Source organism: Muscardinus avellanarius, assembly GCF_963383645.1.
Source record: "Muscardinus avellanarius genome assembly, chromosome: 13".
NCBI classification, from domain to species: domain Eukaryota; kingdom Metazoa; phylum Chordata; class Mammalia; order Rodentia; family Gliridae; genus Muscardinus; species Muscardinus avellanarius.
The window spans coordinates 54,430,002-54,454,381 of record NC_137799.1 but is presented as its reverse complement, the minus strand read 5'-3'; the positions used below and the strand labels follow the sequence as shown (position 1 = coordinate 54,454,381).

Here is a 24,380-nt window from a genome sequence, read left to right as displayed (position 1 = left end):
ATTTTATATGTATATATATATGTATGTATATATATATATATATATATATATATATATAGCCTCTGTCCTTGTTTGCATCAATACAATGAATGTACCTCCGGCCAGCGAGGAGTACCTGTCAGTGGTGAATGGAGAGAAGCCCCATATTGATGGTTCTTTTAGTCTCTTACATGGAGTCATTTCAGTAGGCGAAGGTGAAGCAGCCTGCAAAGTAAATGGGTCCAGTGTGAATCCATCTGTCCTCCAGTCCACCAGGGAGGGACACTTGGCCCAGAGCAGGGTGCCAGCTGCCACCTCTCAAGAGGTCAAGGGGCTCAGAGCCCAGAGCCGGAAGGGACCATCCATGCTATTTATTGATTCAAGATATGGCTTTTCCCGCTAGATGGAGACAGGGCACATAAGAATTCTGTCTTCTAGGAGGACGCTGACCACCAGGAACACAAAGTAGAGGCCGAACATGATGAAGCCCAGCACTTTGTTCATCCGCCACTTGCAGAGGGCGATGGAGAGGATGACGAAGAGCAGCATGATGAAGAGGAGCACGATGGCGCAGAAGAGGCCGTTGCTGCTGACGGCCACCGGCTGGAACCTGTGAATCATGGTGTACAGGAGCCAGGGCAGCGGCAGCCTGGAGGAGAGAGGCAGACAGGGGAGGAGGAGTCAGGCGGGTCGAAGAAGGCGCAGTGACCAGTGCACCAGGAACAGGGGATTGCAAGAGGCGCTCCAAGGGCGTGCGCAAGGGCGTCTCAGGAAATCCTGGAAGGACAAAGGTGACTTGAAAAGCGTTTATCTATTTCCTGACCAAATTAGGGAGGACACAGAAAATCTGTTCTACAATGGAATGGTATCAAAGTCATGACTACTGCAGGTGACTTGTGAATTTGATGTAAAGTTATTTTTTTTTTGTTTATTTCCTAGTGGAAATGAAAATGTTGCTCTCAGCCCTAAAAGGGTGAACTGGAGGATCTGTACAGGGTGAGGAGAGAAGAAAAACAAAGAGCAGGTATAGAAATGAGTAGTGAAAACAGAAACAAATTATTATTATTTTTTAAATGGAGACAGAGAGCTGGGTGTGGTGGTGCACACTTGTAATCTCAGCATTTGGGGGCCTGAGACAGGAGGATCGCGGTTGGCGGACAGGCTCAGCTACTTAATGAGGCTCTTTGCAACTCAGTGAGAGCCTGTTTCAAAATAAAGAATGGAAAATAGGGCTGGGGGTGTAGCTTGGAGGTAGAATGCCCCTGGGTTTCATCCTTAGTACTGAAAACACACCAAAAACAAACCAAAACAGTAAAATGGAGACAGAAAATAGCCTTGACTTATTTAACAATCTAAAGGCAAGTAAAACTAATTGATGACGGTGGGAATCATGATACAATATAGCAGTTGGAGAATTTTCTGGAAGAGATGCTGACAATCTTTTGATTTAAAACAATGGTTTTGTTTCCTGAAAGATTGGGAGAAGATAGTATCATACATTTGCAATGTGTTATTTTTGATTTTTAAAAATCTGATAACATCTTTGTTTCTGATCTGGAGTGGTAACTCTGAAACACACTGGGAAGCTAATTGCCAGGATTGCCACGGGAGCTGACTAGGACTCTCTGAGGGAGGAGCAAGGTTGAAGTGGTCCACTCAGGTGGCAGGAGCATCTGTAGGTGGCCGGGGAAATGCAGCTGCTTCTACCCACTGAGATCGAGGACGGAGTGTGGCTGGGGAGATGCTGACTCAGCTGGCTCAGCCTTCTGCATGGCTAAGGGAGGTTCAGTTTTGGCCTGGTCTCAGGGGTGTGGAAGAGAAGGTGCCCTTTTGAAATGTGAAGTTCTTCAAAGGAAAAGCAAATAAGTTGTTTGAGAAATGATGAGGATGAAAGGGGTAGTGAGTGTGTATATCTTCTCTGCTGGAGAAAGTGTGCAAAAACAGAGCTCACGCATTATACACCTTTGAATCCCCAGAGCCTTGCAACCTGCAGGCTCCCATCCAGGTGCACATACTGGCCTGGGTAAGGGTTGTTGTGATGGATGTGAAGGCCTTGTGGGGATCAGCATAGGTATTTTTCTCACTAGAACTTGGCTGGCAGATGCTTATTTCAGTGAATGTCGTTGGGTTGGTGTTCCCCAGGGGCAGCTTAGAACAAAATATAATTCCTGTTCTTGACAGGAGGGGCAGTCCTGCCACCTGGGTCAGGAATAAGAAATTCACAAACCAGAAGGGGAGACCCTAAGAATGGTGGTGGTGCACACATGGAAACCAGCACTAGTGACTAGTTCTGGTGAGCTTACCAAGAGAAAGACTCGACGCCAGTTTACTCTTATCAAACTAGATGGTATAGTCTGGACCTTGAATAGGCCCACATGTTGAAGGCTTGGTCCCTAGCCTGTGGTGCTAGTGGATGGTGGTGAAACCTTTAGAAGGCGGGGCCTAGAGGAAGGAAGTTAGGTCACTGGGGGCATGGCCTCTAATAGGATATTGGGACCCTGGCTCCTCACCCCTCTCTCTTTTTAAAAATATTTTATTGGTGCATTATAATTATATATCATAATGAAATCAGAAAATGTACATCTTCTAGCTTTGTTCTTTTTCAAGATTGTTTTGGGTATTTAGAGTTCATATTTCATGTTAGGATAGATTTTTTCTGAAAAAAAAAATGTATGATAGTTTCACCTTAAAAAAAAAAAAGAAAAAATCCTCTGGTAAGAAAGAAAGCAAAAAGAAATATCGAAATGTTATTTCTAAGTGATCAAAAGTTTGATATCAGACAAATGAATCTGTTATGTGAGATTATCATTGTTAATTTTGGATAAATTGCTATAATATTAGATGTCAACCACTAAGCCAAGCATGGGAAGGAGGGATGGGGAGGGAATGGGGTGGGGTCGGGTAGAAGCTAAGTGGGCGATGTGTGCATGTATGTCTACACAAGTTTTTATTCCATTATGATGTATGAATACAGTGCACCAATAAAAAATTAAAACAAAAAAATAATTATATATCATAATGAAATGTAGAGTGATAGGAATACACACCCACATAACCCATGGTGTGTTTCCCTCTGGATTCTATCCCATTCTCTCCCCTTCCCCATACATGTCATTGAGATTGGCACTGATGATTCTGTATATGTACATAGCATAATTTTATTTAACTGTTACCTTCCTTGCGTGTCTTTCCCCCCTTCTCCCTTCCCTGAACCCCCTCCATCACTCCATAGAGTCTCTATTCCTTTATCTGAGGTTTCTTTTGTTACCCAATTTCCCTCTAGCTTCCATGTATGAGAGAAAATATACAACCATGTGCTTTTGAAGACTGGCTAATTTTGCTTAGTGTAATAGTCTCTAGTTTCATCCACTTTCCTGCAAGTGACATAATTCTGTTTTTACGTCGGAGTAAAGTTCCCTTGTATGTATGTACTACACTGTTGTAACCAGCCTCTTCCTCTTTTTACTTCCTAGTTGCCATTAGCAGCCCCCCCCCCATAAGTTAGCAGGACAATCAGCAACTTAGTGAGATCTTTTTTCAAAATAAAAAATAAAAAGCCGGACGTGGTGGCACACTCTTGTACTCCCCGTGCTTGGGAGGCAGAGACAGGAGGATCGCCCAGGTTCGAAGCCAGCTGTGCTGGCTTAAGAGACCCTGTTTCCAAAAATAAAAAAAGAGGTCTGGGAGTGTAGCCTGCAGGTAGAAGGGCTTCCAGAAACCCCAGTACAACACACACACACACAAAATAAATAAATAAATAAATAAATAAATAAATAAATAAAGCCGGGCGTGGTGGTGCACGCTTGTAATCCCCGCGCTTGGGAGGCAGAGACAGGAGGTTTGCACAGGTTCGAAGCCAGTTGTGCGCGCTGGCTTAAGAGACCCTGTTTCCAAATAAAATGTAAAAATAGGTCTGGGAGTGTAGCCCGGAGGTAGAAGGGCTTCCAGGAATCCCAGTACCACCAAAAAATAAAAAATAAATAAAAAAATAAAAAAGGGCTGGGGTGTAGTTCAGAGGTAGAATATTCTTAGGTATAATCGCCAGTGTCAAAAAATTAATCCATTAAACTGGGCGTGGTGATGCCGGGCATGGTGGTGCACGCTTGTAATCCCTGCGCTTGGGAGGCTGAGACAGGAGGAGTTCGAAGGCATGGGTTCGAAGCCAGCCTCAGCTACTTAGTGAGGCTCTCAGCAACTTAGTGAGACCCTGTTTCCAAATAAAATATAAAATAGGTCTGGGAGTATAGCCCGGAAATAGAAAGCCTCTGGGTTCCACCCCAAGTACCACCAAAAAACAAACAAACAAACAAAAACAAAACAAAACAAAAAAAAACTGGGTGTGGTGGCACACACTTGTAACCCCAGCATTCTGGAGGCTGAGACCAGAGGATCGTGGTTTGTGGCCAGCCTCAGCTACTTAGTGAGGCCCCTTGCAACTCAATGAGACCTGGTTTCAAAATAAAGAATAAAACTAGGGCTGGGGGTGTAGCTCAGAGGTAGAATGCCCCTGGGTTCCATCCCCAGTACTGCAAAAAAAAAAAAAAAAAAAAATCCATTAATACCGCTTAAAGGAATTTATCCTAATAAAATAATTGTAAGTTTTCTGCATGAATTCCCATCATAGCATAATCTTTAGAAAATAAAATTCTATTAAAAGGTAATGGTTAAAATGAGAAGCAACAGGCTAGAATACTTGAAGTCATAAACTATTAATTATGATAGTTATAAAAACCACTTAGAAAATGGGCCATGAGATTTACTAATAGATGTCTGTTTCTGCCATATACACATGGCTTAAAATGGAAAAAAAAAAAAAAGAACAGCCCTCCAGGAGGACAAAACTAAACACTCACTAAGAATACTATGAGAAATTTGGAAGAGAACATAAAAAGTGAAATAGGAATTTTTCTTTATACTCTCTCTTTTTCTCTCTCTCTTCCTTGTTTTTTTATTTTATTTTTTTGTGGTACTAAAGATGGAACCCAGGGGCCCTCTACTTCCAGGCTACACCCCATCCCTATTTTTTTTTTTAACTTGGAAACAAGATATCCTTAAGTTGCTGGGAGCCTTGTCAAATTGCTGAGGCTGGCTTTGAACCTGTGTTGTGATTCTCCTGTTTTAGCCTCCCAAATAGTGGGATTACAGGCATACACTACCAAACCTGGCTTTAATTTTTTTTAACAAATGATTTCACCAAGAAGACTCTTCTAAGCTGGGCATGGTGGTACACACTTGCAATCCCAGCATTTGGGAGGCTGAGACAGGAGGATCGTGGTTTGCGGACAGCCTCGGCTATTTAGTGAGACCCTTTGCAACTCAGTGAGACCCTGTTTCAAAATAAATAATAAAAAATAGGGCTGGGGGTGTAGCTTGGAGATAGAATGCCCCTGTGTTCCATCCCTAGTACTTTGAAAAAAAAAAAAAAGACTATTCTAAACCTGCAAGTATCAGAGCTAAGACATACTACTTAGACCAGGACAATTTCCTTTAAAATGTGCACCTTTGAAGGCATTCATTCCCTCATCTATTGATCCACTTATTCCTAAGCATTTGACAAGCCAGTACTGTGCATTATGCAATGTGCCAGGTGAGCATTTGCGCTGCGGGGGTCCAGAGGCTTGCAAGCAGACACAGCCGTGACAAGGGTGCGATGTGTGGAGTCAACAGAAGCAAGAGCCCCCAGGTCAGGCCCAAGGGAATCAGAGAAATCAGGATTTGAGCTGATACTAACAAGATAAGTCAGAGTTTTCCAGGTAGAAAAGCATAAAGGACCCTTGGGTGAGAGGGGCCAGCAAAGGAAGGAAGCCCAGTGGGACAGGGCATGTTGGGACTCAAAGGAGGTTCACACAGTGGTAGTTCAGAGCAAGGTTTTGTGCACAGATAGTGTGGTTGACAGTACAAACTCCATTCAAATTCCAGCTACCTCATTTACTAGTTGTGTGAACTCTGTGCTCTTCAGTTTCCCTGTCTGAGAAATAGGGGTGATGATTGTTGTATACATGATGACATTGTATAAAAAGTGATGAACACATACTTGGTAATGAAAAAGGATAATACAGAACAATGTTTAAGATACTCAATGAGAACACAGATGCTTTTTACTGGACTTCCAACTCAAATGTTAAGAGCTCTGTTCTACTAGAGTAGAACACGAGATACTACCTTGTGTCTTCCATTCTAAAGGAGGCTGCCATTCAGGGTTGGGTGTCAGTTTACTTTTGCTTTTGACAAGTGAGATGAGAAAGGAAAGATAATTTGGCTTATGATAGCGATTACCACTAGAAAATTATTCATATTAAGAACTCTGTTTAACTTTAAGAAAATACCTCATCTTTCCACTTTCAAAAAGAAACAAAACAAAACAACGACAGCAACAAAAACCAAACAAAACCTAGAGTATCTTCACCAACACAGAAAAACCAAGGAAAATGCCAAGACTGGCAGCAATTTTTCAGGGAAGGGGGAGATGGGTGTTTGTGCTGAGCCTATCTTTGCCTGTTCCAATCCAAATCTCACCCGAGTCTGGTCAGGGACATTAGTTAGAAAATGGAACAAAAACACTGTAACACTATCAGAACATCTCAGTCCTGTCTGCATACTGAGTATTTATAATGTAGATAATGCAGTTATATAAGTGAGATTCTCTGGTATTTTCTAATATGTCCACTCTGCCTGCAGGTATGTGTTTCTGCCTGTCTCGGATGACTTATTCTTCAGTAAGTTCTCTGAAATCAAGAAACAGAGTTTGTGAAACTCCTGATCTTAATTTTTTGTAGGTGAGTTTTGGGCTCAGATGTGTCGGTCATGTCTTTACAGTCTGTAGGAAGACAGAGTCAGTGAAAGAGCTGGTATGCACCTTTATAGAACCATCTCTACTTACCCTACAGTGATGTCAAAAATGTTACTTCCAACAGAGCTGGACACGGCCATGTCGCCCAGCCCCTTCCGAGCCACTATGACGCTGGTGATGAGATCAGGGATGGACGTTCCAGCAGCCAAGATGGTCAGACCCATGATCTCCTCACTAATGCCGATTGTCTCGCCAACCTATACATCATGACAGGGACACACCTGAGTGTCGAAAATCACAGAACCATCACACCCACAAACATTTCAACATGACCCCTTTTTAATGAATTCCTCCTCTTCTGGGCTGAAGGCTGAAAAAATTATAATGCATAAGTCAAAATCACTGCCAAAGAGGAATTTATGTTATTACGATGTTCAGATCCAAGAGATCAGCAATGTTCATACGAGAATGGAGCAGATAATCTTAAATACAAAAGAGCTATAGAGGACTATAGCTCTGTGTTTCCTAACTGAGCCAGGGATTGAAGTTATAAAAATCACTTGGCCTTTGATCCCGAGGCCAAGTGGTTTTTGATGCCAGACCCTACAGCGGCATCAAGTCCTAGAGCAGAAATAATATTCAACTAAACCATCAAAGGTGAAGGACCAGTGTCCCAATTTTTCTTCAATCTCGCCTATTGTCTGTACTTTTTTTTTTTTTTTTTGGTGGTACTGGGGTTCCTGGATGCCCTTTTACCTCCAGGCTACACTCCCAGACCTATTTTATATCTTTATTTGGAAACAGGGTCTCCTAAGCCAGCGCTGCTGGTTTCAAACCTGCGCGATCCTCTTGTCTCCGCCTCCCAAGTACGGGGATTACAAGCGTCCGGCTTGTCTGTACCTCTTAAACACCTTGAGACACTATACTACTACCATTCCCACCAGAAACTGAATTTCAGGTGTATTTGGGTTTGGTAATACAAAAATGTCAGTCAGTTGTAGAGAAGCAGTAGCCAGGGAACTGGAGGAGCTCAGTCTAAGGACTGGCTTTGGTATTTATTAAATACTTGGCCCATTGCTGACTATTCCATGGTACAATGTTATGGATCCCAGCTTTCTTTATTAATAAAGTGGGGATAATAAAACCTGCTTTAATGGTTGTAGAAACTCAATAAAAATTAGTGGAAAAAACTTTTGTGAGTAGAATATCTTGATTGAAAGGGATTATGCAAAAATTACATTTTCTTATGATATTTGCCTTTTTTTTGGTACTGGGGACTGAAACCTGGGGCATTCTACTGCTGAGCTAGACTTCTAGTACTATTTTTGTTGAGACTGGCCTTGAACCTGTGATCCTCTTGTCTAGGCCTCTAAAGTACTTGGATTACAGGCATGGGCCCTTATCCTGGCTGGACTTGGCCTTTAAGACTGACGTTTTTAATGGTTGATATAGCCTCACATGGAAGCTCCTACACTTTTTTGAGCAACATGTTTGTCTTTTTGGGACTTTTTTTGTGGGCTTTCTACCTCTGGGCTATACTCCCACACCTATTTTATATTTTATTTGGAAACAGGGTGTCACTAAGTTGCTGAAAGCCTCACTAAGTAGCTGAGGCTGGCTTTGAACCTATGCGATACTCCTGTCTCAGCCTCCCAAGCGCTGGGATTATAAGTGTGTGCCACCACATCAGGCTTTTTGGGACTTTTAAAATCTTTATATAATTTTCTGAAGTTGGAGAACTGTAGTTCTGAAATTCTTTAAGATATTTCTTTAAGAAAATGGTTTTGTTTGGTTTCTAATAGTCTACTATTTTAAACTATTTCAAAAAACAACATTCAGAGTTGTTTTCTGAAATAGATTAAAGGGTCAAAAGAGCACACGAGGGTAAAAATTCCTGGGGAATAGAATACTATATATATACTATATATTTATGTATATGCTGGGCGTGGTGGCGCACGCTTGTAATCCCAGCATTTGGGAGGCTGAGACTGGAGGATCACAGTTTGCAGACAGCCTCAGCTACTTAGTGAGGACTTCCACAACTTAGTGAGACCCTGTTTCAAATAAAGAATAAAAAATAGGGCAGGGAATGAATCTTGGAGGTTGAATGCCTCTGGGTTCCATCCCTAGACCTGCCAAAAAAACCCCCAAAATCAATCAATCAATCTCTCTCTCTCTCTCTCTCTCTCTCTCTCTCTCTCTCCATATATATATATATATATATATATATATATATCTCCAAGCCACACCTCAAGATCTATTTTATTTTTATTTTGAAACAAGGTCTCACTAAATTGCTGAGGCTGGCCTTGAACCTGTCTCTGCCTCTCAAGTACCAGGATTACAGGTGTGTGCTACCATGCCATGCTTAGGCCTTCTTTCTTCTAAGTAAACATCTTGGTTCTTGCTAGCTTAGAAGCATAGTTGGGAGTGTATTTATTTTGATGGTCACGCCTGCTTCCAGAGATGTGTGAGCTGACTTAGTTTGTCCTGTCCTTGTGGCACACAGGTTTACTGGTCCCCATTAGAAAATAAGCGCCATGCTCACAGAACCCTTGCCTTGGTTAGGAGGGCGTCACAGCGTACAGCCTCGTGGGCAGTAGGCTCGGAATCCCTATTTGCTATGTGAACAAATTGATCTACATATGTAGGTGATTTCCCTAGCATGTTTTCCCACCGATTCTCCTAGAACAAGTTAAATAAGAACTTTGCATAGAAGCACCCTATTTTGCACAAAATGTTCTCCTTGATATCTCTTTTGTTGGTTAGATTCAGAGTGAAATGTCAAAGACTGTGAAGATCAGGACTAAATGACTGACATCCAAAGAAAGTTCCAATCTATTTAACACATTCTTTTTTTTTTTTTTTTTTTGGTGGTACTGGGGTTCTTGGAAGCCCTTTTACCTCCGGGGTACACTCCCAGACCTATTTTTATATTTTTATTTGGAAACAGGGTCTCTTAAGCCAGCGAGGCTGTCTTCAAACCAGCGAGATCCTCCTGTCTCCACCTCCCAAGCACGGGATTACAAGTGTGCGCTACCACGCCCGTCTATTTAACACATTCTTGATAATTTAAATTCTTACAGGGAGTCCTAAAGCAGGGTCTATTTGAAAAACCATTGGTATTTGGAATTTAATGCCAAGTATAATCAGAGAAGGGCAGAACAGACAAGAAGCACAGTGGCGTGGTGGAGCCCTGGTTTGGGACAGAGTCCCGGGTGCATGTCCTACCCTGTGATTCCAGTGCAAGGTAGAACTTTCCCTGACTCAGCTTTTCCCATCTGGAACACAGGGATAGTAATATACACTCAGAGGTGATGTGAGGATTGTGCATGATGTTGCCAAAAGTAAATGATCAAAAAATAAGTGTGTGTGGTGGTGCACACTTGTAATCCCAGCATTTGGGAGGCTGAGACAGGAGGATCGCAGTTCGTGGACAGCCTCAGCTACTTAGTGAGGCCCTTTGCAACTCAGTGAGACCCTGTTTCAAAATAATGAATAGAAAATAGGACTGGGGGTGTAGTTCAGAGGTAGAATGCCCCTGGGTTCTATCCTGGTACTGTAAATATATGTATGCATGTATATATCTATATCTATATCTATCTGTATCAGCTAGGATAACATATCTCTCCGTAATATCAGAATAACAATGAGAGCTCCGGCAGCAGGGACAGAAGCTGGTTTACTGGGGTCAATCCACACTGTGGGAAGGATACGTGTTGTACAATAAGCCCCTGATGATGAGTCCGTGTGGCTTAGATGCTTAGCTGGAGCATCTGCCCCTGAAGATGACTATAGAAAAGCTAGAGAAAGATGACACACAGGAACGGTGCCCTGATCAAGTTGGGTCATGTTGACTTTCTGTTCTTTCTTCTAAATGTTTGATAGTTTTAGCTTTGCATTTAGAACCATGACCCATTTGAGTATGGCAGGAGTTGAGAATAATAAGTTCATTTATTTTGGTGTATGAAAGTCTAATATTTCAGCACCATTTGTTGGTCTATCTGCATACGTTCTTGGTGTCTATTTCCTTATTTCAAATTGTTCTATTTTATTTATTTATATGACAATTTTATTTATGACAATTTTAGAAGCAGGCAGTCTGGAATTTATGTGGCATGTAGTAAAGATTAAAAGCATAAATTTTGGAGCTGCAGAGTCCTAGGTTAGAATCTTAGTTCTGCTATTTATTGCCTATGTGATCTTGAGCAGATTTTCTTAGCTTTAACTCCTTTATCCATACAGTGTAGATAGTAATAGTGTCTCCCACATAGGATTTGGACCCATGTATTGAGTGAGTTAATGTCAAGATTATAAAAACAAAAGGATGTGAATTGCCCAGTACATAGCACATACTTAATAATGGTTATCACTATGATTGTTGAGAGTGTAAAACCGGTATCTCATTCTTTCATTCATGTTTTTAAACAATTACTGAGATCACATCATGTGAAAAGCATTATGACTGGTACTGAGTTTAAAGTCATAAAAATGAAGTGCATCATCACTTCTATAAACAAAAGTCTATGGAACAGGCCACCCACCCCCCACCAGGTCCTTTCCTGAAAGCCCGCTTTGAAAGGCTTTTGAGAGCAATGCTGAGTGGATCCCCCAAGATAAACTAAATGCCAAGAGTCATGCAAAACCTTGAGCTTCTTCCTAGCCCTGGTTGGCCTGGACTTAGGCTACAAGGGCAAGAAGTACTCAGGTTTGCCTCTCACATGGCTTTCAGTAACTGTGCCGATTGGATTCTGGGTTACAGGGGAAGGCCCAGAGACTAAGCAAAGTTCAACCCTGCAATGTGTAACTTATCTCTTTCACACTCAGTATTGCTGTGATAGTTTCAGAAAATAAACACATTGATTAACCACTTGGCAACCTAGACTAGAGGAGAACCAGGCAGATGGGTGTCATGGTCAAGATCTTACCTGATGCGCCCACCAGACCATTAAGTAAGAAAATACTGCGATCCATGTGATGGAGCCAAAGAATGTGATGGGGAAAAACTTCCTCCATGACTGAAAGACAACCAGAAGAGGCAGAGGCATCAGTGCTGTCCATGGTGCTGATCCGACAGGCTAAAGCAAAAACCACCCGTGCAATGGCTTCACCCATATTTCCTGTGTCTTGGCAGGATTAGAAATCAAAGGCTCTCTCTCACCTACCCCAATTAAGCTGGGAGACATCTTCTCTTGGAAATATGAAATTACTGGGACCATATAACCCAGATGTAACACTCATCCTATCTTTCCAAAAGAAAGTTAGAATATTATAGTGATACATGCACAGACATGCTTAAAGCAGCATAATTCACAATAGCCAAATTATGGAACCAATATAGATGTCTGTCAATAGATAACTGGGAAAATGTGGGCCAGGCGTTGTGGCGCATGCTTGTTATCCCAGAATTTGGGAGGCTGAGCAGGAGGATCATGGTTCGAGGACAGCCTCAGCTACTTAGTGAGGTCCTCTGCAACTCAGTGAGACCCTGTTCCAAAAGTAAAGGATAAAAAATAGGGCTGGGGGTGTAGCTCAGAGGTAAGATGCCCCTGGGTTTCGCTCCCAGTACCACAAAAAATGTGGTATATACTCACAATTAAGTTTTACTCAGCCATTAAGAACAAAATTATGTCATTTGCAGGAAAATAGATGCAACTAGAGAATATTATGCTAAGTGAGATCAGCCCATCTCAGAAAGTGAAGAGTTTTCTTTCCTGTGTGGAAGCTAGAGAGAAAATAGGAAACAAAAGGGACTTCAGTGAAGCAAGGAGAGGGCCCTGTAGAATAGTGGGAGGGGAGATGGAGGGAAACCTGGAGGGAAAAAAGGAGGCTCAAGGAAGGGAACAGTTCAAATTATGTCATGTCCATCCATGAAGGCATCACCACCAGTCTCACTATGCAGAAAGAGGAAGTAGGGTGGAATGCAAAGGGAACACGCCAAGTGACATGTGTGCTTTAAGTGTTGCTGGGATGTACAGTTACAACACACCAACAAAGTTGTAGAATAAAAGAAATAGGCGGGAACGGAATTGTTGCAAAGTTGCTCCTGGGTTGGAAGTCTCTTGAAGAGAATGTGTGTTCTTGCAGCTAGCTGCTCAGATGCCTTTTGCTCCTGTCCTTTGTAAAGCCTGTTCTCAGTCTCTTGTTCAATGTGTTGACAGCCTCATATTCTCCCTCCTTCTTCTTCTCCTCTTCCTTTAGTCTGCTCCCAAGTTTATGGGAATTAGTTTTGAGTGCTTGCAAACCACGTATTTTAATAATCCATATACAAGAAAACCTATGGGATTAAGTTACATCGAATAGGAAGTGGGAGGGACTGGCAGGTTTAAACACAGACTAGCTTGCTTTAATACAGCTCTACATATAATCAGGAAAGCTACATGAAGAAGCTATCACCATGGCTTCTGTACATTGTGGGTGATGGCCAGTCTCTTGGACACTGGAACCACATATGTCAACTGGAGTGGACAGAAGCACAGACACCCAATTGGACTGACCTTCACCAGCATGGGTATGAGTTGGACATGCTTAGAAATGTTTTCTGCTGGGTGTGGTGTCACACACTTGTGATCCCAGCATTTGGAAGGCTGAGACGGGAGGATCGTGGTTCACCTCAGCTACTTAGTAAGGCCCTCTACAACTCAGTGAGACCCTATTTCAAAATAAAGAATAAAAATAGGGCTGGGGGTGTAGCTCAGAGATAGAATGCCCCTGGATTCCATCCCCAGTACTGCAAAAATTTTTTCTTTCCTGTTCTCCATACCAAACTATATTAGTCAGATTTTCCTCCTTACACTGGACTTTGTATAATCTTAGGCTTACAGGGTGAGCACTTTTAAAGTTTCCAAGGAACATCAGTCAACATTCAGACACTCAGCTGGGAGTTGTGGCACATGCTTATAATCCCAGTACTTGAGAGGCTGAGATGGGAAGATCACAGGTTCGAGGATAGCCTTAGCAATTTAGCAAGTCTCTCAGCAAACTAGTGAGACCCCATTTTTTAAAGATTAATTAATTGATTAATTCATTTAGTGGTACTGGAGATTGAACCCAGGGTCATTCTACCTCTGAGTTACACCCCCAGTCCTATTTTTTATTCTTTATTTTGAAACACGATCTCACTAAGTTTCCAAGAGACTCACTAAGTAGCTGAGGCTGGCTGTGAACTTGCCATTCTCCTGTCTCAGCCTCCCAAGCACTGGGATTATAAGCGTGCGCCACCAGGCCTGGCTGTGACACCCCATTTCAAAATAAAATAAAATGTGCTGAAAGTGTAGCTAAGAAGCAGAATGCCCCTGGGCTCAACTCCTAGAACAACAACAACATCAACAACAACAACAACAACAACAACAACAACAACAACAACAACGACAACAATTTAGACATTAAAAACGCAGTGTTTCTTACCTGACCCCACTACAGGGAGATCCAGGCTTGCAAGAACTAGTGCTCTGTTGATGACTTTGTGGGAAACTTGGGGTATTCTCACTTATCATTGCCAAGTACTTTTTACTTCAAAGTTTTCCACATTGAAAAAACAATCCCACTTTTTTTTTTTTTTTGCTTTGATAATGCTATCCAGCTTGGTTCAAAGAAATGAACCCTAAGTTTCCCTGGAGGAAAGCAATCTCATTTGTCTGTCTAAAGGGCTGGCCTGGAGCAGTCATGGAGAACACTTTTCTGCTGTGGATTTTGAGAGCTTCGTTAGAAAGAAAAGATAGACTCATGCATCTTCTGAATATCCACATTATAACGATGAATAACAATCTCTATTGCTCCAAACTAGGCTTATGTTCTCCATTAATTTCAAGTTTTCAGTAAAGTTATTATCATTCAGATAGTCCATAAATTTTATAATAGTTATTTTTCTCTTTAAGCGACTGCTGCCTGTTTGGACCATTAATTAGCTGAGATGTCTAGAAGACCATGCGGGCTTGATTAAACCGGGGGAGGACATCAGGCCACAGTAAGTAGCCAAAATATTACTCTTAAGTGCTTCCCCGTGCTCTTTCCCTTCCTTAGAGAGAAAATATTTTGGCCAAGGACTCAGGTCTCTTCCAGGGACCTAAGGAGTTCAATGGGTAATGAAAAAAATATTATTTTTTTCAAAGTAGAGATAAAGACTTTCTCCTTTTCCTTGTCCTCCTTCTCCTCTTTCCTCTTCTTCCTTTCTTTCCTCTTCCTCCCTGTCTCCCCCCTATCCCTCCCCTTCTCCTTCTCCTTCTTCTCCTTCTTTTTAGTACTTGGGGTTGAACTCAGGTATGCTCTACCTCTGAGATAGACCCTCAGCCCTATTTTATTTTGAAACAGGGTCTCACTAAATTGCTGAGGCTGGCCTCAAACCTGCAATCCTCCTGTCTCAGGTTCCAAGTACTGGAATTATAAGCATGTGACACTGTGCCCAGCTAAAGGCAGATTTCTTTAAAGCTGGGAGGTCAGCTCTGGAGATCATATTCCGGAAGTCATTGCCGAGAGGCCAAGTTTTCCCAGGCCAGGTATTTACCTGACTAGACTCCACAGCTTTTCACTCTGGTCTCGAGTCATTGTGTCAGGATCCTCTTTATGATGAGGTTTCAGTCTCCTAGGGTTATGCTCTAATATAGGGAAGAGAAGGGCCCCTCTTGCCCTGTGGAGCCACACATGATTTGAGCATCAACTAAAGCTTGATTCTGAGCATCGCATGCGGGGAGTAAAGTGCTTCTCCCTACTTTCTGGTGCGGCATCTGCACTGCAGGTACTGCCACTCTTCATTTCATAGGTTGTTCACTTCCCAGATTATCTCATTTATTAAATATATAATTGTTATTTCTTTTTCATATTTACTTTTTCCCCTTTGCATGTCTGCTCAGTGAGGTGACTTCACAGGATAGAATCAACTTCTCATCTAAAAAAACATCATCATTGAACTACAGAACATTCCCATCCCAAAAGGTAGAAAGCAAGGTGTCAGACTAAGGGCTTAAAGGAACTAAATTTAAATCAATCTATTAGTGAAAACCTCTCTAATTCAATGCTTGATGCTCATGATTCTTAATCAAGAAACCAATTTGTAATTAATGGGAATAAAAAAGTACTTAATGCTATATTAGGGCTCATTTACAAAAAGGCTTAAAAAGAAAATATCTGTGTGAATCTTCAGGGTCTTCAACATAAACTAGGTGTCTCTATAACCAGATCTTGAACTAGATGTGGTTCAAGACTAGACTTCTGCCTGACTTTACAAGATGTGCTCCTAACATGTATGTTATACGACTCTTTCCTAAAGAAAGGCAGGGCCAGTAATGCCCAAAATATACCCAGCCATAGACATACTGATCATCATCATCATCATAATACGAGGCTCTGTTCCGAGTGTCAGGAAATAAAAAAAGCATCAGGGAAATAGAAACGAGCATTCCAGCTGTATGGCCATCTGTCTCCCCAGCCTCCTCTATTGTTCCTGTTTCACGCACCAGCAGCTTGGCTAAGTGCTGCCCTGTCAAGCTCCCTTACCATGCCAACCCCACCACCCAGGCAATTCCTTCGCTCACTTTCTTCCAGCCCATTCCCTTTATTCGGATGCTATGATTTCATTACGGATATACCTTCCCTGTTGTATCTGTCCAGTTATTCAGCTGCCAGTCTGACTAGGAGGGAGAAAATAGCTCTGGAAGCCAAAGTCGAACACATCATTTTATGGTGAGTAATGGTATCTCATCCTGACATCTCTTGGGATAGGCCTCACACTAATTAGCAAATAAGCAAATTGCGTCCATGTGCTGTCCATTTGGTTTCCAATGTAATGGTTTACTTATATAATTGACAGCGAAATGTTCTCATTAGAAGCTTTTAGTACATCAGAGTGATATTGGCTTGGCTTATAAAAAGTTGTTGGACATTAGTCGGCTGTACAAATTGGCCATGTCTTTACTTATTTAAATTCAACAACATTTACTCAGTATTTACTCTGCGAGACTTAAAAGTTTATTATTATTATTATTAATTACTACTACTACTACTACTACTACTACTACTACTACTACTTTTGGTGGGGTGGGTGGCTGGGTGTGTGGGTGAGAGTGGGGATGGAGGTCTGGTTATGTTCCCCAGGTCGGCCTAGAACTTGTCATCCTTCTTCTCTGGCCTCCTGAATAGCAGGAATTACAGGTGCATAATCCAGAACATTCAGCCTGAAGTGTGCATATTTAGCAAAGTTCCCTATAATGATCCTATTAAGATTGAAAGCATGGTCTCTGGGTTAATATGATTGGCATTGAAACCTCTGCCCACAGATTACCAGTGATGTGCCCTTAGGCAAATTATTTAATCTCTTTAAGTTTTGGTTTCTTCATCTGTAAAAGAGGAGAAATATCAAAATCTAGTTGATTTGAAGATTTTCTGCACATAAAATGTCTCTTCCAGGGACCTAAATAGTTCAATGGGAAATGGAAAAAAAGTTATTTTTTTCAAGGTAGAGATTAAGTCCTCCTCCTCCTCCTCCTCCTCCTCCTCCTCCTCCTCCTCCTCCTCCTCCTCCTTCTCTTCTTCTTCCTCATCCTACATAAAATGTCTAACAGAATGCTTATCACACTATAAATGCTCAGATAATAATTGTAGCTGTTATTAGACAATATCTTCATTTTAGTTTCTCAGAGATGAGGAAAGTTGGACTTGGGAGGTGAAAGAGACCTTGCAGACTTGGTCTAGAGTCCTGGCTTTGCGTCTTACTAGTTGAGTGTGTGACTGGACGGTGACTACACCTCTCTGGGTCTCAGTTGCCTTCTTTTTGCTACAACTGTGGTTGGCTCATAGTAGGCACTCAGTGTATTTTGATTACAATTTTAAGTTTTCATCAAAAATATATTCCTCATTAAGGTTCATATTTTAGTTCTTTTACTTATAAAACAAAACCATTAATTTAAGAAAACTATGTGATGCTCATATAAATGATCTGAATTGAAAGTATGCATGATCCAGTAAATGCTGTCATATAATTTGCATATAAATGAAGTAGAAGTAAATACAAGTGGGAGTGCTATTTACTCTGAAACTATAAGTATACAACCATGTTTCCCCTGTAATTATTGTTAAGGTTTGGGATGTTAATCTTCACAAGTAATTAAAAAACTACTGAAGGCAGAGCTGCCAAGCCCTAAGGAGTAGCACATATCTATTCCTAATTTTCTCCTTGCCATGGAAATTTTCTCAAGAGGCCTTTATGGACGCACATGAGGTCTAAGGTACTGAAAAAATGGCCGTAATTCTTTGCTGCTCTTCTCATCAAGAGGTGAGGACTATTCAGTATAAGCTTGCTTTAGGACTTGTTTTGATTAATAGAGTGACAGTGTGTAAGTTCTGAACTCCATCTCAAGAGAACGCTGTAGCTTTCAGTCTTGCTGTTCTTGGCACTTGGCCATTTGGCCACTAAGTCCAGGTTAGAGGGTACTTCAGAGTTAGAGTCCACGTGGAGCAGAGACCAGCTGCTCAGCTGAGGTGTCCTGTGCTAATGAGGTCTCAGGAGCAGAACTGTCTAACTGAGCCCAGCCCAGATTGCCAACTCACAGAGTTATAGGCCAAAAAATGATGGTGTTTTTCAGGTTGAGGTGTTGGGTTACACAGCAAAAGGAAATGGATACAAGATCACATCTAGTGAAATGCTTCTCTACCAGCACAATCAAGAGGCATGTAAATGGCTTTTGTATCAGTTGATATACTTTTATTTGGCATATCATGTATGTAAAAGATGCCCATATAATCTACTTCTAAGCCAGCATGCTTTGAGAACAAACTGGGATTCTCCTGGTTACTTTAAAACCCATTAAGTCCCAAGTTTTCATTTCTTTGAATGTTTCAACAAAAGTGACATAGATGCGGTACATAATCTAGACTTTATATATTCTTTACATATAATTTATACATATAAAAGCTATGTTTACATGAAATCTATATTTATATGTTACATATTTTCCCAAGCTCTAATCATTAAGCTATTACCTTTTTCAAAGGAATAGACCTCTAATAACATAGTGACTATTTCAAAGTTATAACAAGTGGTGTATTTGTTGCTCATTTTACTTTTTTTTTTTGCGGGTCTGGAGATGGAACCCAGGGGCATTCGACCTCCAAGCTACACCCCCTGACCTATTTTTTATTCTTCATTTTGACATAGGGTCTCACTAAGTTGTGGAGGGCCTCACTAAGTAGCTGAGGCTGTCCTCAACTGTGATCCTCCAGTCTCAGCCTCCCGAATGATGGGATTACAATTAAGCCTGGGCCACCATGCCCAGTTCATTTTACATTTGTATAGGTGTTACACACCTGGGATAATGGGACAAAATGGGCTAAATTTGCAATATTGTGTTGATGGTTACCTCTCTGTTTATGCTGTCCTCAATCACAGAATGTCATGGCTGGCAGGGAATCTGGAGATCCTACAGCCCTTTACGCAGAGTAGAGGAAGAGTGTGGTCCAGAGTCGAGAAGTGCCTTTCTCAGGGTCTCACGGCTCATGATTGTGAGGGAGAACCCACCACACTCAGTGGGGTAGAATGTGGTAGTCTGGAGACCCAGGTTCCAGTCCACCTCCCTTTAGTATTATAAAGTGATGTAATCTTGCCTTGTAGTTAGTTATATATAGGGATGCCTTATTTCCTCTACTAAACTTAGAGCTCCTGATAGATAGATATTGTGAATTCTGTGTCTTTACATCTTTCTAACAGCCCAAATACCATTCTCAGCAAATAAAAGGTGCTTAGTAAATATTAGCTGGGGAAGTTTTAAAACAAACAAATATTCCTCATGCTTCTCATTTCTGCTTGGAACATAATATACTCAGAAAAGGAAAGAAAAAAAATACAGTCCATCCTATGGCTGGTACCTGGGGGTGAGCAATGAAGGCAAGCTCCATTGACTGCCTGAGCCCAGGAGGCAGGGCTGGCCCTCAAGGGCTGGGTGCATGGTGAAGGACGAATGGACACTGTCACAGATGGGAGCGTGACGTACAGTGCCAGCCTTCAGTTTGCACCAGCAGGAGCAGTTGTTATGATCCAAGTAACTATTGCTTAGGTTGAGTCTGATTTGTTTTCCAGGAATTGTTTGGGAGCTCTTGATCTTTTCTAACAGCTTCCTTGACCTTTCAGCTCAAGTAAGGATGAACTGGTCGTCAGCCTTTGCTCTAAGAATTTTGCCCAAACCACAAAAAGCCAGGGCCTTGAGTTATTAGCATCATTCTTGCTCAGCTTCCTGATAGACTCAGTGGTTATGTGCTGACAACCTCCTAGCCACTCACTTTCTCTTCTCTGGGCAACAGTACACTCAGCTTCTGAGGGAAGTTAGAAAAACAAAACAAAACAAAACAAAACCTAAAACGTTGGTTTCCCTGATTTTTCTCTCTGGGGCAAACAAAAGCATTGGGCTAAACAGCATAGAAATGGAGAGGTGGGGGAGGAAGGGAGAGAGAGAGGAAGGGAGGAGAGGGATAGAGATAGAGATAGAGAAGAGAGAAGGAGGAGAAGGAAGGAGAGGAAGAGGAAGAGGAGGAAAAGGAGGGATATTTTAGAAATATAAGTGTGATATAAGGCAAGAGGAAAATAAATTGCATGAACCCAGTCTTTGTGGGTTATCCAGGAACCAGGCCTTTGCACAGAGCAGATGCTTTGTGGTTGTATCATGCATAAAGTAATCTAAATATCGCTTTAATTTAGCCACACCTTTTACATGCATCCTTACTGAAAAAACCTCTAATTTTGGGAATCCTTCCGCAACAGGGTCCTTTTCAGGTGTTCAGTGGGTAAGACATGGCACTCCACCAGGCTGAATTATTTATAGGCCAGGTTAATAGGATGGGATTTTTGTTTCTGCTTTTTTTTTTCCAAATGGGGAAAGTAGGATCCTCAGGAGGTTCTTGAAGATTTATACTAAATTACTCTGGATATTGCTAAAATAATGCATTCCATTTTTTTTTTTTTTGGTAATGGGGATTGAACCCACAGACATTCTACCTCCAAGCTATACTTCAGCCGGATTTTATTTCTCATTTGGAAACAGGGTCTCACTAGGTTGCGGAGAGCCTCACTAAGTTGCTGAGGCTGGCTTTGAACCTCTGATCATCTCAGCCTCTCAAGTATTGGGATTATAAGTGTGCGCCACCACACTCGGCTTCCACATGTTTTTAAGAAATATTTTCTTTCAGATTTCCACCTTCTGGTGTCAGAGAATATGAGGAGAGGCTCCATCCTCTGGAAAGTGACCAGGAGTAAGTTAATTTCTTTGTGCCTAAGTTCCTTTCTACCATGCCAGATTTGTCTCTCTCTATATCTACATGTAGATATAGATATATTCCTACTCTAGATATTTAGGATATCTTACAGAGATAGATGTACTCCTACTGAATATATATGAAAAATATATTCATTGCTACCCTAAATGTTTCCTCAGATTCCACAATGTAGTTTGACTTTTTGCCTCAAGGAAGGATGAACACTTTGTCAGCCTTTGCTCTAAGACACCCATCCAACCCTGAGTGCAGAATCTGCTACTACAGTAAGGCAGGAACTTGCTGTTAATGAATGAAGAACAAGTGTGTGATTGACACATCATGACTGAAAGTAGATTAGAGCTGGTTCTCCTTTCCTTATCATTAACTTTTCCACCTCCAGGGCAAAAACTAATGACTCAGGAACCTACTTCAACAACACCAGGAGGGGATGGCCTCTTGTTTGATCTATACCTAGACTGTACTTTGCTGATTGTAGGAGGTATTGTGTTGATAGAGCCCAGTATCTAAAAACGGTAGATAATAATGCTGATGATGGTAATAATAATAATAATATGGGAGGGAGTAGATTAGGTATCAAGGCACTTTCCCTACATGTATGTATTCCTTTAAATTATTTTTTAAATGAAATGAACAATTTATGGATACAGCCAAAAGAAAATTTTAAAGAAAATGGAGTTATTCTCCTGTCCAGACCTTTAGTTGCCCTTCTCAGAGACTATCACCGTGGTAGTTTTAAAATGCAGCTGCAAATTCTTTGACACTTTTCTCATCATGAGCATCACATGCCACAGGCCACTCATGTATTCTAGCTGGACCTTTCTTCTCCTCCCCTTTAATCAAGACAAACTCCTGAGTGCTCTGGCCAATAGAGTATAGCAGAAGTGACTCTGAGACAGGATGTCAAAACTGGGCAGCTTCTGCCCTCAGCCGCTGGAGTTCTCACTCTTGGAGGCCTGACCTCTTATGAAGACCTCTGGCTATCCTGAGGCCACCATGCTATGAGGAAGCCGAGTCACCTGAAGAGGCCACGTTTAGGCATGCCAGTACACAATCCCAGCTAAAACCAGCCTTTGAATTATCCCTGCCCTGATGCTGAAAATATTTGTGGAGAATCCTCCAGCTCTGTAGTCTCTAACAGTAAGTCACCCCCAGCCACTCAAGTTTTCCCAGATGAGGCCCCAGACACTGTGGAACAAAGCCAAGCCAAGCTACTGTGCCCTGCTCAAGTTCCTAACCCCAGGGTTCTCTGTGCAGAAGAACATGGTGGCTGTTTTCCACCACTTGGTTCTGGGGTGGTTGGGTATGGAGCTTTGATAACCTGAACAATCACTCTGATTGTATGTCTGTCCAGAGAAATGTCAGGCATTTATAAGAACATACATGTGTCTGTCACCTCTCTTTCCCCCCTCAACAGGAACACAAGCAGACTGTATTAAGGACTATGCTTTTTAACAAGGAACCCATTCCAAACCACTTTGGAAAACAGTATGGAGGATCCTCAGAAGAATGGGAATGAACCTACCATATGATCCAGTAATACTCCTCCCGGGTATGTACCCAATAGAAAGAAACCAAACTGCTAAACTAATGCACGCGTATCTATGTTCATTGCTGCACAATTCACAATTGCCAAACTCTAGCACCAGCCAAGATGTCCATCAACAGATGAATGGATTACAAAACTATGGGATATGTTAACAATGGAATTCTACTCAACCATAAAGAAAAATCATTTACAGGGAAATGGGTGGACCTGGAGGACATTATGCAAAGTGAGATTAGTCAGTCACAGAAAATAAGACACTCTCCCTAATATGCAGAAGCTAGGGAGCAAAGGGTAATAGGAGGAGCTCTAGACAAAGGAGACACTATAGATGAGTAAATAAGGTGACCTAACTGAGTCCACGAGAGGGGGGAAGAGGGAAATTCCCTAATGTACATGATGTACATTCACAAACATACGAAGGTCAATCACTAAGCCAAACATGAGAAGGAGGGAGGGGGAGAGAACGGGGTGGGAACTGGGTAAGGGCTAATTGGGTAATGTGCATGTGCATGTATGCCTCACCATCTTGTATCCTATTAAAATGTATGGGGTACAAGCCACCAATTAAAAATAATGCTTTACTTACAGGTTTGCGAACGTCAGGTAAGGTGATCCACAGCGGAAACACTATGGGGAGGACAATCAGGAAGGTGAGCTGCTTGCGGGCATTGGATGGCCAGGCCAGGCTGAGGGGCTGGTCCTCCTCCTCCTCGGCAGTCTCGGTGGCCTGCTGTAGAAGGAAATGTAAGGCATAGATGGCAATGAGGACAGTGATAGACAGGTGACAGCAGCCAGACCACAAATCAGGAGGGAAGCTCCAGACCCCACTGGGACTTTCCCTGAGTTCCCAGCTACTCCACACACAAGCTTTTTAAGCTTGTAAGAGAACCCCCACATGCCACAGTCTGAGTCTCAGGGACAAACAATAAATCGCCTGGTCATGAGCCTTAAGAACTTTCCTCTCCTGAACACTTCTTGCTTCTGTCGACTGATGATGCAATGTGGGCTCTCGCTTCAGGTTATGAACTTTTTATGAGAAACTGTGTATGCAAAACAGACTGAAGCCCCTACCTCCCCTCTTGCTACTTGCAGAGGACAGAGCCATGGATTCAGACTCCTTAGGGAAAAAAACCACTGATAAACTAATCTCTTTTTTAGAGCACTGATTTTGGCAGGCAAATAAAAGTCGCTGCAGAGACTATTCAGCGACAATATCGAGAGGGCTGAGCTCCCTCCCCCGGGCCCAGGAAAAAATGCAATGATTTTTGTGTGGATATGTGTTTTTAACCTGCTTAATAGCCTTGTTGAATTCTAAATGATTTTACTTGCAGCCACAGACAGGCTTATGATGCAGGCATATGCCTGGGTCCTCAGAGAAAGAGAGGGCAGAAGTCAAGCAAGATGGTGGACCTGCACGGGGCTTCAGAGCCTGAGTTTAAAGTTCCCAGTCTCTGATTTGGCAGCGCGGCCAGTGTTTGATTTGCCAGCTGCTACAGCCAGCAGCCTTCACAGTCCCAGAGCTGGAAGAGACGAAAGGCAGCCCTGGGCCCGGCAGGATGACCATTAGCCTGTCAGATGGGCCCTCAGAGCCTCCAAAACAGCCGTGCAGACCCCATCAATCAATCCTTTCCCTGCTTGTTTAAAAATGAAAGTGCAGCAGCAGGATCAAGCATCAGATCTAAAAATATCAACGGGAACTTTTCTGCCCAGGCTTCGTTTTGAGACCATAGAAAGCCTACACAGGCTTCAGAGAGCTCCTGCCCTCTGCAGCTCTTGCCTCCAGCTTCACACAGGTTCCAAGCAGTAGCA

General features: G+C 42.2%; 1 protein-coding gene across 3 annotated transcripts in view; it reads right to left on the bottom strand.

Annotated features, from left to right (window-relative positions):
• Positions 1-378: 378 nt before the first annotated feature.
• The window catches only part of SLC24A2 (solute carrier family 24 member 2), a gene marked incomplete at both ends in the record, with an annotated part of 267,757 nt that continues 243,755 nt past the window's right edge, over positions 379-24,380 (bottom strand). For 2 of the 3 annotated variants that reach the window (XM_080708530.1, XM_080708531.1), the window contains 4 exons: positions 379-628; positions 6,860-7,026; positions 11,698-11,787; positions 23,158-23,289. In XM_080708530.1, coding sequence (XP_080564656.1) covers positions 379-628; positions 6,860-7,026; positions 11,698-11,787; positions 23,158-23,289 — 639 coding nt within the window. Of the gene's footprint in view, positions 629-6,859; positions 7,027-11,697; positions 11,788-23,157; positions 23,302-24,380 lie in introns of all 3 variants that reach the window. The other variant, XM_080708529.1, reaches the window with a different exon arrangement.